Source organism: Triturus cristatus, chromosome 7 (assembly GCF_964204655.1).
Source record: "Triturus cristatus chromosome 7, aTriCri1.1, whole genome shotgun sequence".
Taxonomy (NCBI): Eukaryota; Metazoa; Chordata; class Amphibia; order Caudata; family Salamandridae; genus Triturus; species Triturus cristatus.
The window spans coordinates 1,769,062,085-1,769,075,006 of NC_140590.1; the positions used below are offsets into that span (position 1 = coordinate 1,769,062,085).

At 45.0% G+C, this 12,922-nt stretch overlaps 1 protein-coding gene across 1 annotated transcript in view; it reads right to left on the reverse strand.

Moving 5' to 3' along the window:
• BCAS2 (BCAS2 pre-mRNA processing factor) overlaps positions 1-12,922 on the reverse strand; it is a 100,912-nt gene that overhangs the window by 35,365 nt on the left and 52,625 nt on the right. Inside the window, exons 3-4 of the mRNA XM_085620059.1 lie at positions 10,011-10,081; positions 4,826-4,987 (exon numbers count right to left, since the gene is read on the reverse strand). Coding sequence (XP_085476185.1) covers positions 4,826-4,987; positions 10,011-10,081 — 233 coding nt within the window. The remainder of the gene's footprint in view (positions 1-4,825; positions 4,988-10,010; positions 10,082-12,922) is intronic.

Sequence of the window (12,922 nt, forward strand, 5' to 3'; positions counted from 1 at the left end):
GGTGCATGCACTGTCCTTGCACAAGCTTTCAACTTTAAAGCCTAGAATCGGTCTAGAATATGGCCGGTCAGGAAGACTGCCAGGAATCAGGATGCCGCCAAGCATTTGAGCGAGTTGCGAGTGATGGCAAACTATTTTAATAAAATTCTTTTTGATGCTCTCGAGTTGATTATTCCAGTCAAGGTGTGTGTGACGTGATGCCTCAGAAATTCGGACGGAGCGTTATTTTACAGTTCATGATTTGATTTTAGTAACTCAACCCAGGCGCATACTATAAATAATTGTTTGTTTGTACCCTGATGGAAGTTAGGGAACGCCTTTGCTTGCCTATCCTTTAGACAACGCCCGGGGTTACTCGGAGCAGTTTGTTGACTGTGAGACGATGGTGACCATACCCGAGAAAGTGAAACGAAACTGTGGGAACCTAATTCGTGCGTGGCTGCGCGCCTTGTTTGGACAAATCAGAGAGCCTGTCAGGGGCTTTTAACTTAAACCCGGCAGGCCAGTACTGCAGCGCTGGCAGGCCCTATCGAGATATCCTCCAGTCACATAAATCAATGTACCGCTAAGGGCACCGCGCATTCAGTGAATCTGAATCACATCTTATTAATCGTATCTGGTATGAGTGATATGTTATGGAGCCACGGGAGGCAAGCTGCCTGCCTGACTCCCACCATGCCGGTGATCTGAGAACCGGACCGTCCGCCACCACGCTGCCAAAACAAACAGCATCGGTTTTGGCATGCCAGGCACGGCATATTATTGGAATCGTAATGGCCTCGCTAGTTAGTTGGCTTAGTGAGCTACGCCTACTAGTAGTACTAAGTGAGTTAGTTTACTCCTCAACTTCTTACCGTTACTTGGTGGGCCGGCCGGCCGGCACTGCCTTTAATAACTGAGTGATTACGATTAGGCGTCCTGGTGCTTGCTACCACCAGACAGTACTGTACTGCTGGCCGATCAATGCCTGCAGGCTGCACAGCACAGGCTGCCCTGCCCTCAATGTCATCGTCGGTCGGTCTCGGGCTGATTTGAAGGACGACGATGACTCGTGGTGAGCTGCGGTGGTTATGCTGGGGCGTGGCAATGTAAAAAAAATCTGCGCACGCACTCTAACACGCACACCCCCAACCCCCATCAGAACCAAATAAATCGGTGTCAGTGTGTGTGTCCTGCCTGCCCGCCCATCTGCAAGTGGCAACACTGACAGTGCAACACTGACTGAATTTGAACTAAGGGCCGCGGCCGCCATGTTCAACATATTATTTATTATTATTAATTTATATGAATCTTCTCCTGGGCTCAGCCTCCGAGCAAGCCAAGTGACTAAGAAGTCTCACAGCCGCCCGCAACACTGTTAACCGCCGTCAGTTACTCTGGAGACGTGAAAAACATGCTGCGAGTACAGTAAGGTAAATTTTATAAAACATCAAGATGTGACGTGCATAGCAGATGCTTAGACCCGGCTCTGAAAATTAAGTGCCAGTGCGAAGCACCGGAAAGCACCGGCACAAATTAAGCACTGGCTTTACCCTATCAAAAACCCTTTCTATTTATTTTGCAGAGTAGATCTTATCCCCAATTTGCTAAAACTTTTTTTTCACGGTTGAAAAAATAAGCACTAACTTCATTTGTCTGCCTTGCATAACACACGATATAAAGCAAAGTTATTAGCAAAATAGTTAGTTCTTAATCACACACATTACACATTTAAACAAAGCATTATAAGGCAACAGTTGGTAGTAATATCAAACTCACATAATAAGAAACACAAATTTGTGGATAAATTGGCAAGAGGGTTTGACCAGCATAAAAACCAGATAAACAAGAGCCATTCGCACAGGTCAAGTAAAGAACAAGCATTGGCATAGCCGATAGGTCTCGCCTTTGGGACCTTATAAGTGTTTAGCCATGCAACAGTTGCATAACTAAATACTTATAAGGTCCCAAAAGCGAGACCTATTGGCTATGCAAAGCGGCCGTGTGGCCGCGAAAGTGATCGCGATCAAACATCAAAGCGGCCGTGAAAGTAATCGTGGTAAAGCGCGGCCCGCACACATGCACTGTAGCTCTAGGCTGGCCTGGTAGCACTTTTTGGAGCCATCTCAATAAGTCTCGCCAGACCAGCGCATGCGCTGGGTCAGGCGAGAGCTAAAAAATACCAGCCCATAGATCTGAAACTAGATGGGAGCTGGATAACTAGTCAAATTTGATATTGGAGGAATATCTAAGCAACGAAAATTTAATTACAGCAGCTAGACCAAAGTGGATTTGGCATCAGCAAAAGTAATTACCATGACAATATAGAAAAAAACACAAATATGGGAAATAATTCGGAAAGTGTCAGAGAAAAGTAAAGTCGTTTGTATGAAAATGTAACCCAAAGGTATATTGTGAAATAAGCCAATGCCGGACTTCAACCAGCACTTAATGTTTTCACAGTCCATAACTAACCTTATTGACAGACACTAAACCTATGCTTAGAAAACATGGCAATATTTCAGGGCGTTTTTGTCAAGCAATGCTGGGGGGACATGGCAGCTGGACCGCCTGGCAGATAGGACAGACCGAAACTCCGGCGCAATCCTTAAAGGCTTAGGGAAATTCAGACTGACACAAGTCACCGGGCAGTCGCACACCGCTGAACACACCCTTGACCCAGTTTCCACCTTGTTCAATGGCATCAAAATCGTGCAGCCTGCCACCCAGCTGGACCTACCAGGCCCTCATCCACTTTCTGATCAACACCCCATGCAACAAAAGAACCGCCCCCATGGGTCAAGCCCGCCGAAGCTAGAATATCATCACAGAAAGACTGATCACACACACTACATGCAAACCATCCAAAATACACCAGATCCCTAGCCAGACACATCAACCGCTTCAACCAATGAATCTTAAACTGCGTCAATGCCCTGGCGCCCAGCAAACTCAACCGCCAGGCGAGATCTTGAAAGCAGGCTAAATGGTACTCAAAGGAATTCTGTTCAACCAAGTGATACAGCAAACAACTAGAACAAACATGGAGAGAGTCAACCAGAATGAATCTGACGGGATCATCTACCAATCTTCACTAAGACGCTACCACTAACAAACCAGAGAAAGCAAGATGACCCTAGCTGAGTACATAGAACCTGGCTCCAACAGCAGCAAGGAGATCTTCACAAACATCAAGAACTTCACCTCCCAACTGACACCTCCAAAAACATCAGCCCCACTCAAGTCCTAGTTTACAACCCATCAGAACTTTTCAGCAACAAAATCGCCACTGTCTACAACGATTTCAACCCTCAACTGAACCCCAGCAACCTCACCACCAGCCTACAGACGGAAAACAAAGTAAACACCACACAATGACCACATGGAGGCCAATAACCACAGAAAAGACAACTCCCATTATAAGAACCATAAACGCAGAGTCCATGGCAAACCCATGCCCCCACAACTTCTACAACCTAGGGGCCTCCCAGATCAGCGAAACACTCGCCTGCATTCTAGACACTGTCACTATCCGAGAAGCCTGATGTCTCTCCTCCGTAGCCAGCCAAGGTCATGGACAAGTCAATCAACAAGCAAATCATGGACTCTTCTCAGCAGTTTTTGACACAGTCTCCCACACCACTATGATCAAAAGACAGCACAAAACCAGCATTCAAGGACCTGCCCTTACCGGAGGGGTGTTCCTTCTTAATCCAAAGAACCCAGAAAGTCCACATGCTACCTTACACTTCGGAAGCCAGGGACCTAACCAGTGGAGTCCCCCAAGGATCTTCACTAAACCGAACTCTTTTCAACATCCACAAGATGCCACTGGCCAACATCATCAGAATGCATGGTCAACATACTCACCTATCAGACAACACATAACAGATACTGGCCCTTAAAGACAAGAAACTCAGGACAAGAATAAACATCTCCGCCTGCATGCCCGCAGTGGCCACCTGGATGAAGTCCAACTGCCTCAAATTCAACTCCAACAAGTAGTGATTTTCGGGAAGAAATTCTAGGTCCCACATCAATCCCCCACAGCCCAAGCAAAAAACCTAGGAATCATTTCAGACAACAAGATCAACATGAAGAACCAAGTCAACTCTATTGCCACAACCTGCTTCCAAATCCTGCGTATGCTGCTAAAAACTCTTTAAGTGGCTACCAGACAACACCCGAAAACAGTCACAGAGGCCCTCACAACCATCAGACTGGACTATGGAAACACACTATCACCAACAGTTCATGAACAGACTCCATACCATTCAGAATGCAGCAGCAAGACTCATCCTCGACCTACCACGCCACACCAACATTACACCACACCTCAAGAAACTCCACTGGCTTCTCATATGCAAACATACTCCATTCAAACTCCTCACACATACAAAGCACTATACAACATGGTCCACAGCTAACTCAATATCCTCATACACTTCCACCAACCCTCCACACACCCCTACTCAGTTGAACTCTCACTGGCACACATACCCTGCATACACAAAAGCAGAGCAGGAGGTTTTGCCTTCTCATTCATCTCTGTCAAAGCATGGAACAACCTCCCACAGCACATCAGAGCCTCCTTGTCACTTCCTGAGCTTAGCAAGAAACTGAAGACCTCACTTTTCAAAAAAAGACTCCAGGGTGACTAACTACAGACCTGCGAAGCGATTGGATACTCTCACAGGTTATTAGCATGCTATACAAATCTGCATAACATAACATGGCCTACAAAGTGCCTTTCTGTTGCACGTACATTTACAGGAATGGCTTCCCAAACATTGTGTAAAACTGAACAAATGTGTGCAGAGTGATTGACAACATATCAATGGCTTACTCGTTATAAACTTTCCAGGCATTCGGGCCATGCTGCGACATGATCTCCAGGTTCTCAATTCGAACAGCCTGATGCTCTAGCTGTGCCATGGAGTTGTTAACACATTCCTGCCATGCAGTTATGTCATTCTTCTGTCCTGCAGAAGGGGCAGGCAGCTCATACCTGTCAAATAGGGATCACAAAGGCAGCTTATGCATTCGTAATTGCTAAATAAACAATATTTGTATAAAACACACACATTTTAAATCTCACATGAGTGAAGGCTTGTCAGATGTTAAAGAGAATATGCCTATTCCTGGGAGGTACACCAATTGTAATTTTACTCTGGGACAAGTCTCGCACTGAGGATAAGGATACTGATCTATTACCAATATTAAGTGACCACAATTCACACCAGAAAAAAACACAAATTAATCAAAATTGCCAGACGACGACTCTCTGGGAGAATGACTATAACAATTCTGCAGGAGCTAAAGAAGTGGAAATGTGCAACTCAACATGTTCAAAGTAATATAATTAGAGGACATCTGGGCAAGAGAGAATAGCCCATACCAGAGATAAACTTATTAAAAGGGCTTAGAGGTGTGGAGAGCATTCGATTCAGCTCCAATGTTCCAGAAAGTCACTAAAAAGGACATTCATTTTCTGCTACGTCACTGGTACTGCCACTGTGCATAGGGAAGGAGAGCAACAAACTTGTACATAATACACACTTTCAACTGCTTGCACGTAGAAATGCAGATGGTACAATTCAGCAATTTAAATATTTATAAACTTTACAGAAAAATGTTTTTACTAAAACTGCTAGCAAAACAAAAGTCCTCAAAAAGGGGAAAAAAGGAAATAAAGATAAATCAGCATAGGCAATAGGTCTGGGTTTAATGAACTAATGCACGTGGCACGCAGAAGGAAGCCAGCTGGAGTGGACAAAGTTGTAAAGTAATACAGAAGGAAGTTTAATGTAAGCACTGGAGTGGAGGTGAAGGGGTAAACCCAGACAGTTACCAGTAATATATAGGAGGTTAACACACCACTGTGCCAAGTCAAAATGTGATTGCCAAAATCTCAGACCAATGGCTAAAAGATGCTGGACAAAGAAAGCCAACCAACGGGGAAAGGGGTGGACTCAAATCCCACTTTATGTACATTGTTAGCTACTCTGTCAAAACCCAGACTTAAAAAATTCAACATATGAGGGTAGGCAAATGCTACTTACCAGTATGCATCTGTTCTTGGCATGTAGAGCTGCAGATCTACACACTGTGCATAGATCGCCATCTGGTGTTGGGCCCGGATGTTGCAGTTGTTTTTCTCTTGGAAAGTCTTTGGAAGTCACAAGGTAAGTGACTCATCCTTTGGATCGCATTGCGCACGAGCTTCGGCTCCATCCTCAGATTGTTTTTCGCCAGCAGGGAAAAGATGGAGCGTAGTAATAAACAGTGAAGATGCCCATGTGTGGTATATCTAAATAAGATAAACTGGAACAGATAAAGGTAGCCGGGGAGGCGGGTGGGCGTGTGTAGATCTGCAGCTCTACATGCCAAGAACAGATGCATACTGGTAAGTAGCATTGCCGTTCGAGGCATATGAGCTGCAGATTACACACTGTGCATAGATTGTATAGCAGTACCCATCCCTAGCGGCGACCACTAGTATCTGTTGCAGTGGTTTGAAACAATGTTTTGAGTACAGCCTGGCCCACACTAGCTTGTTGCTTAGCCTGCACATCTACACAATAGTGTTTAGTTAAAGTGTTGAGTGCTGACCATGTAGCTGCTTTGCAGATATCATCTAAGGAAATGTTCCCTAAGAATGCCATGGAAGCCCCTATCTTGCGTGTAGAGTGGGCTTTAGGGGCAACAGATAGCGTGCGTTTTGCTTAGTGGTAGCAAATCTGAATGCATTTGACAATCCACCTAGCTATCCCAGATTTGGAGATGGGGTTGCCTTTATGTGGTGGTGAGAAGGAAACGAACAGTTGTTTGGTTTTACAAAAGGGTTGTGTTCTCTCGATGTAGTAGAATAAGGCTTGTTTGACATCTAATGTGTGGAGAGCTCTTTCTGCAACGGTTTGTGGTTGCGAGAAGAATACAGGTAGTTCCACAGATTGGTTTAGGTGAAAGGGAGAAATGACTTTAGGGAGGAATTTTGGATTAGTACGGAGAACAACCTTGTTATGGTGCATTTGCAGAAAAGGTTCTTGAATGGTGAGTGCTTGTATCTCACTGACCCTCTGAGGGAAGCGATGGCTACAAGGAAAGCAGTTTTCCATGTTAGGGATTGAAGGTCACATTTGTGTAGAGGTTCAAAGGGTGGCCTCAGTCTAGTGAGAACGAGGTTTAGGTTCCACACAGGTGAGGGTGGCACTCTGGGGGGAATTATTCTTTTGAGGCCTTTCATGAAGGCTTTTATGGCAGGTACTCTAAAGAGTGATAGATGTTGCCTGTTTTGTAGGTAAGCTGCTATGGCTGCAAGGTGCAGTCTAATAGACGTGTAGGCTAGATTGCATCTTTGTAGGTGTAGTAAATAGCCTATGATGTGTTGAATGGACACATCTAGGGGATCGCAGTTATTGTTGTGACAATAGACAACAAAACGTTTCCACTTGGCTGCGTAGCAAGCTCTAGTGGTAGGTCGCCTAGCTTCTCTAATGACGTTCATACAGTCAGGAGGAAGATTCAGGTAGCCAAATTCTAGGATTTCAGGAGCCAGATCGCAAGATTGAGCTGAGCTGGGTCCGGGTGCCTGATCTCTCCATTGTTCTGGGTTAAGAGGCTTGGAGAGAGGTGTAACTTTTGGTGCGGTACTACAGATAGTTCCCGCAGTGTGGTGTACCACGGTTGTATGGCCCAAGTTGGAGCTACTAGGATGAGAGTGAGGGAGTGTTGTTGTAGTTTGCGGACCACTAAGGGAATGAGTGGGAGAGGCGGAAAAGCGTACGCAAATCTGCCTGACCAGTTCATCCATATCGCATTGCCTTTGGACAATGGGTGTGGATATCTGGCGGCGAAGCTTGGGCATTTGGCTTTTTCGTGGGTGGCGAAGAGGTCTATCTGTGGATGCCCCCATATTTAAAAGTACGGGTGAAGAACTTGTGGATGGAGTTCCCACTCGTGGATTTGTTGTGTTTGTCTGCTGAGCAGATCTGCTAGAGTGTTCTGGACTCCTGGGACATGTTGGGCTAGGAGGAAGATTTTTTGGGGTATGACCCATCTCCATATGCTCTGCACTAGTTGAGAGAGCTGCAGAGTGTGTGCCCCCTTGTTTTTGGATATAGTACATGGCTGTCATGTTGTCGGTGCGGACTAAGACAGCCTTGCCTGAGAGATGCGTTTGAAAAGCCTTTAGGGCTAAGAATATGGCTAGTAACTCCAGATGGTTGATGTGGTGTAACTTTTGTTGGTGTCCACCTGCCCTGCATGGTGTGATGTAGTAGGTGAGCTCCCCAGCCGGAGAGCGATGCGTCCACTGTTAGTACTATCTGAGGAACCGGGTCCAGGAACGGTCGCCCTTTGAAAAGGTTTTTGGTGGTCCACCACTGCAGAGAGCGATGGGCACGACCGTCTACCAACACCAGATCTGTCAATTGACCTTGGGCCTGGTTCCATTGGCGCGCTAAGCACTCTTGGAGAGGACGCATCTGGAGTCTTGCATGAGGTACTATGAATATGCAAGGGGCCACCATTCCTATCAGCTGCATGAACACTCGGGCTGGAAGAGAGAGTTCTGGCTGAAATTTGGCACGCAGAGCCTGAATGCTTGCTATCCTGGCAGGACTGGGGTAGGCTAGCGCTTTTGCGGTGTATATAGTGGCACCGGGATATTGCTTTAGGTGGGATGACTGCAGATGGGACTTCATGTGATTTACTGTGAAGCCCAGGTCGTGAAGCAGTTGGATAGTGGCGTGAGTGAGTTGTACACACTGGTCGTATGAGCTGGCTTTTATGAGCCAGTCGTCTAGGTATGGGAAGACATGAATGTGTTGTCTTCGCAAGTGTGCTGCCACTACTGCTAGGCACTTGGTGAACAGTCGTGGTGCTGTAGTGACTCCGAAGGGGAGCACTTTGAATTGGTAGTGTTGACCGTCCACTACAAACCTGAGAAACTTTCTGTGAGCGTGGCGAACAGGAATGTGGAAATAGGCGTCCTTGAGGTCTAAGGTGGCCAAGAAGTCGTTTTGGGAGAGCAGTGGAAGTACCTGCTGGAGTGTGACCATGTGGAAATGATCTGGAGCGTCTCGTCCCTTTTTGGTATGAGAAAATATAGGGAGTAAACTCCCATATTTTTTTGGTTGGTAGGGACTAGTTCTATCGCACTCTTTTGTAAGAGTGAGAGTACTTCTTGTTTTAGTAGTGCTAAGTGTTCTTGTGACATTGGGCGTTGTTTGGGTGGAATGTTTGGGGGGGTAGAAGTTAGTTCGAGGCAGTAGCCGGACCGAATTATTTGCGTTACCCATTTGTCTGAGGTGATGGTAGTCCAGACAGGGAGGAAATTGTGGAGTCTGCCCCCGACCGGAGTGGGATGGTCTGGAGGGAGCTGAGGGAAGTCATTGGGAAGGGGTGGAGGCAGAGCGGGAGGTATTTGTCTTGCCTCTGCCTTTATTATTGTTGCCTCTGTAGCCGCCTCTTTGGTAACCCCTTGTAAAGGTGGATTGGGTGGGGGGTTTATAGGAAGTGGAAGCGGTGTCAGAGGAGTAGCCTCTGGATGTGCTCCGAAAGGAAGAGCGGCGAAAAGAGCGCTTGGGAGGGTGTGATTGTAAGGCTCCCATAGACTTCGCTGTATCGGTGTCTTTTTTCATTTTTTCTAGGGCTTCATCTACTTTTGGGCCGAATAGATGTTCCTGGTCAAAAGAGTGGTTCAGAATGGAAGCTTGGACCTCTGGTTTGAAACCTGAAATCCTTAGCTAGGCATGGCGACGGAGGAGGACGCTGGTGGTAATTGCCCTAGAGGCGGTGTCAGCTGGTTTACTCATTTCCGGGGTCAATGGTCAAACTTAATACAAGGATTGTCTAACTGTCCCGAGTTGTGCAGGCCATGAAGAACTGACCTGCCATTATAGAACAATGATAGACATGTACATTTGTTATTTCTAGACTTATGCTTCTGGTCAGCTTTATAACATTCCCCAGGTTGAGGCTGGCCATTTGTAAAGAAATGTTGGAGCACATCAGCAAACGTGACTTACCTTTTCATGCTGAGAAGTTCTAGAGGCTGTCGAGCTGCCAGTCTTTCAAATTCATTCCTCATGATTGTGGTCTGAAAGTACACAAAATGGCAATTAAGAAGCAAAATTGTAGTCCGGAAGCATGTCTGGTTAGGCATTTTTAAAGTTAATAGAATAGAACATGGCAATAACAAACGTGGATTAAATGCAACATCTATCCTCAAGTTTTCCTCATTAAAAAAATGTATCACTACTGATAAGGAAAGTCAGAAATGCACAATCCCACAACAAAGAAATAAAATGCAGTTCGACAAAATCACAAGCCAGAGATAGAATAAGTAATGAAAACGTAGACGCTTTATATAGGATTTTATGTTTATCTTTCTGCTTGTCAAACATTGCTAAAAAGAAAGACTGAGATTGTATTAGAAAGTATGAAAAAAAGAAGACTAATAGGCATGTTATGTTATAAATTTATACAGCACACGAATACCAAACGGTGTCTTGGCACTAACAGTCTAGAAGCTAGCTGGAGCACTATTCGTAGCATCCACTGTGAAGCTCCTGCCGCCCCAATTAGACTTAAAAAAATCTCTGAGAGAGTATCAGTTTCGCCCCTTCTGACCAAAGGCATCTGTTTGGAGAGCACCAATGTAGTGACCGCCTCAAAAACTGTGGGCAGGTACCGTATAGTGCCTTATATGTGATACACAAGGCCTTGAGCTTAATACGACTCTTGACTGGCAGCCAATGCAAACTCTGAATGTGCTTTCCCACTGATTGAAATTTGAGGATCCCCAGGAGGAAGAAAACAACAAAAGAGTGTGATGATGAACAGAACTAGTGAGTCTGAATAACAAAAACTATCGTGACACTGCAAGTCAATCTGAAATGATTAGTGAACCCTCACTCATCAACATAGTTGATGACATGCTTCATCATGGGGTTCTGCTGGAGGTACCTTGTGTACCACCAGTGTGCTACGACGCTATGTTAGGGCGGAGCAACAAAGAAAGACTAAAAAGTTCATGAAAATCAGTGAAAGTGAGGAAAAAATTCGTTAAAATATCAAGACTCATCCGCCAATCAATTTAATTAGGATGAGGCTTAGACGTTTAAAAGCAGTGACGGATGCCTAGTCTTGACTGTTAGTGAGTCAAAAGCATCCGATGGTGGTCATCATGGTCGACATGTTTCAGCTTTGAATGTACGATTTACCAAGCTTTCATCAGGACCTAACCAAAGAAGAAATACACCCGGGCGGTATAGGCTTACTAAAGCCCACCCTAACCTCAGGTGTTTTGGAAACCGATACACTCACGGTTCTTGTTATGTCCCTTCCGTACTCTCGAAAGGATACCTGTATGGAGATAATCACATAAAGTGCAACACATCAATCAATGACTTTTAATTATGTGATACTATATATAATCAAAAGATTGAAGCAGTGTTAAACGTGGGATATTCATTAAAGTGTGTTATTCCCACAGAATGTACTTTCAAATTAAGTATGAATGAAAAAAATGCTAAGTGCATCTATACCCTGTTTAGGGAGACTACTCAAATCGATGCATTAATCAACGAGTATTTTAAAAATAAACCAGACCAGAAAAATTGCAATTAAAGGCACTAGTAACCAAAAGAAAAATACGGCACTCACATATAAAAAGAGAAGGCTGTGCTCCTTAGGCAGACGGTGGGTGGCGGGACTACAGGACAACTGTTAGGGATGAACGGGAAAAGTATAAGTAACCCGAAACCCAAATCTGTCCGTCATGTCAGTTTCCGCGGCGAGCCAGAAGGAACAAGAAAAGAGCCCATCCTTGCTACTCACATCTTCCAAGTCACCTGCCTGGCTCGTAAACCTAAATGAAACCACCTCGCCTGGAGTCAGCATCAGTATGATCTTCGCGATAGAAATAGGCGAGATCTCGAAATAAACCGGAAATCCGGTTGGTGTAAGAATGAAAGAAACAAACAACGGACTCATAGAAAAACTAGAGCGCTGAATGTTTTCGAAGTTTGAAAAAGTTAAAACTTTATGTGTCGATAGAAAAAGGAACAAATACATCCCAAACACAGACTAGGGACGTTAATTCGGAGTAAGATTTTGGTAAGTAATCGTTTCAGCACATGACAACCAGGCATCTAGTTACCAAAATACCAAGTGATGTGTAGTGTATCGTTTATATATTAAACCCCGATTGAACTGATGTTATATGATGTCTGTCTGTTGGATAATCCGATCGGCACCTCAGCAGTCAAGGGTACTATATAAACTGGGGTCATCAATCAGGTAAGGAGTAGGAATAGCCTCAATTTCAATGCTAGGGCTACTCATTTGAGTCTTAAAACGGAGCCCCATGGAATATTATCATTAAGACCAGATACATGTGTAGAAATACGGTAAATCCAACGTTGCTCTTTCTCGAACAAGATCGTTGGGTTAGCCTGCTCAATCACAGTCCAATGCAGATCATCCACTGTATGTTTGAAACGTAAAAAATGTTCGGTAAGTTTTGTGGTACTTTTCTTGCATCGAATATTGCTTCGGTGCTCGCCAATTCGTAACTTCACTTTCCGTGTCGTCATTCCCACATATCTGAGGTCGCACGGGCAGGTAATAAGGTATACTACATCAGCAGTATTACAATTGGTATGGCTCCTTTGCGTCCAAATTTTCCCTGCTTCCAGGGTCAGGGTTTTGGTTGTGGACGTAAGATAGCAAATGCTACATGACCCGCAGGGAAAATGCCCAGAAACAGGTGGTAGGCCCCAAGCATTCAGGACAGACCTGTCAGTAGGAACATCGGAATTCCGTGGTCTAGTGTGGACAAGGGAATCTTTTAAGCTAGTTGCTTTTTTGTACGCAAATAAAGGTTTATCCCATTTGATATTGTTGCTCTCCAGAATGCGCCAATGTTTCTTGATGG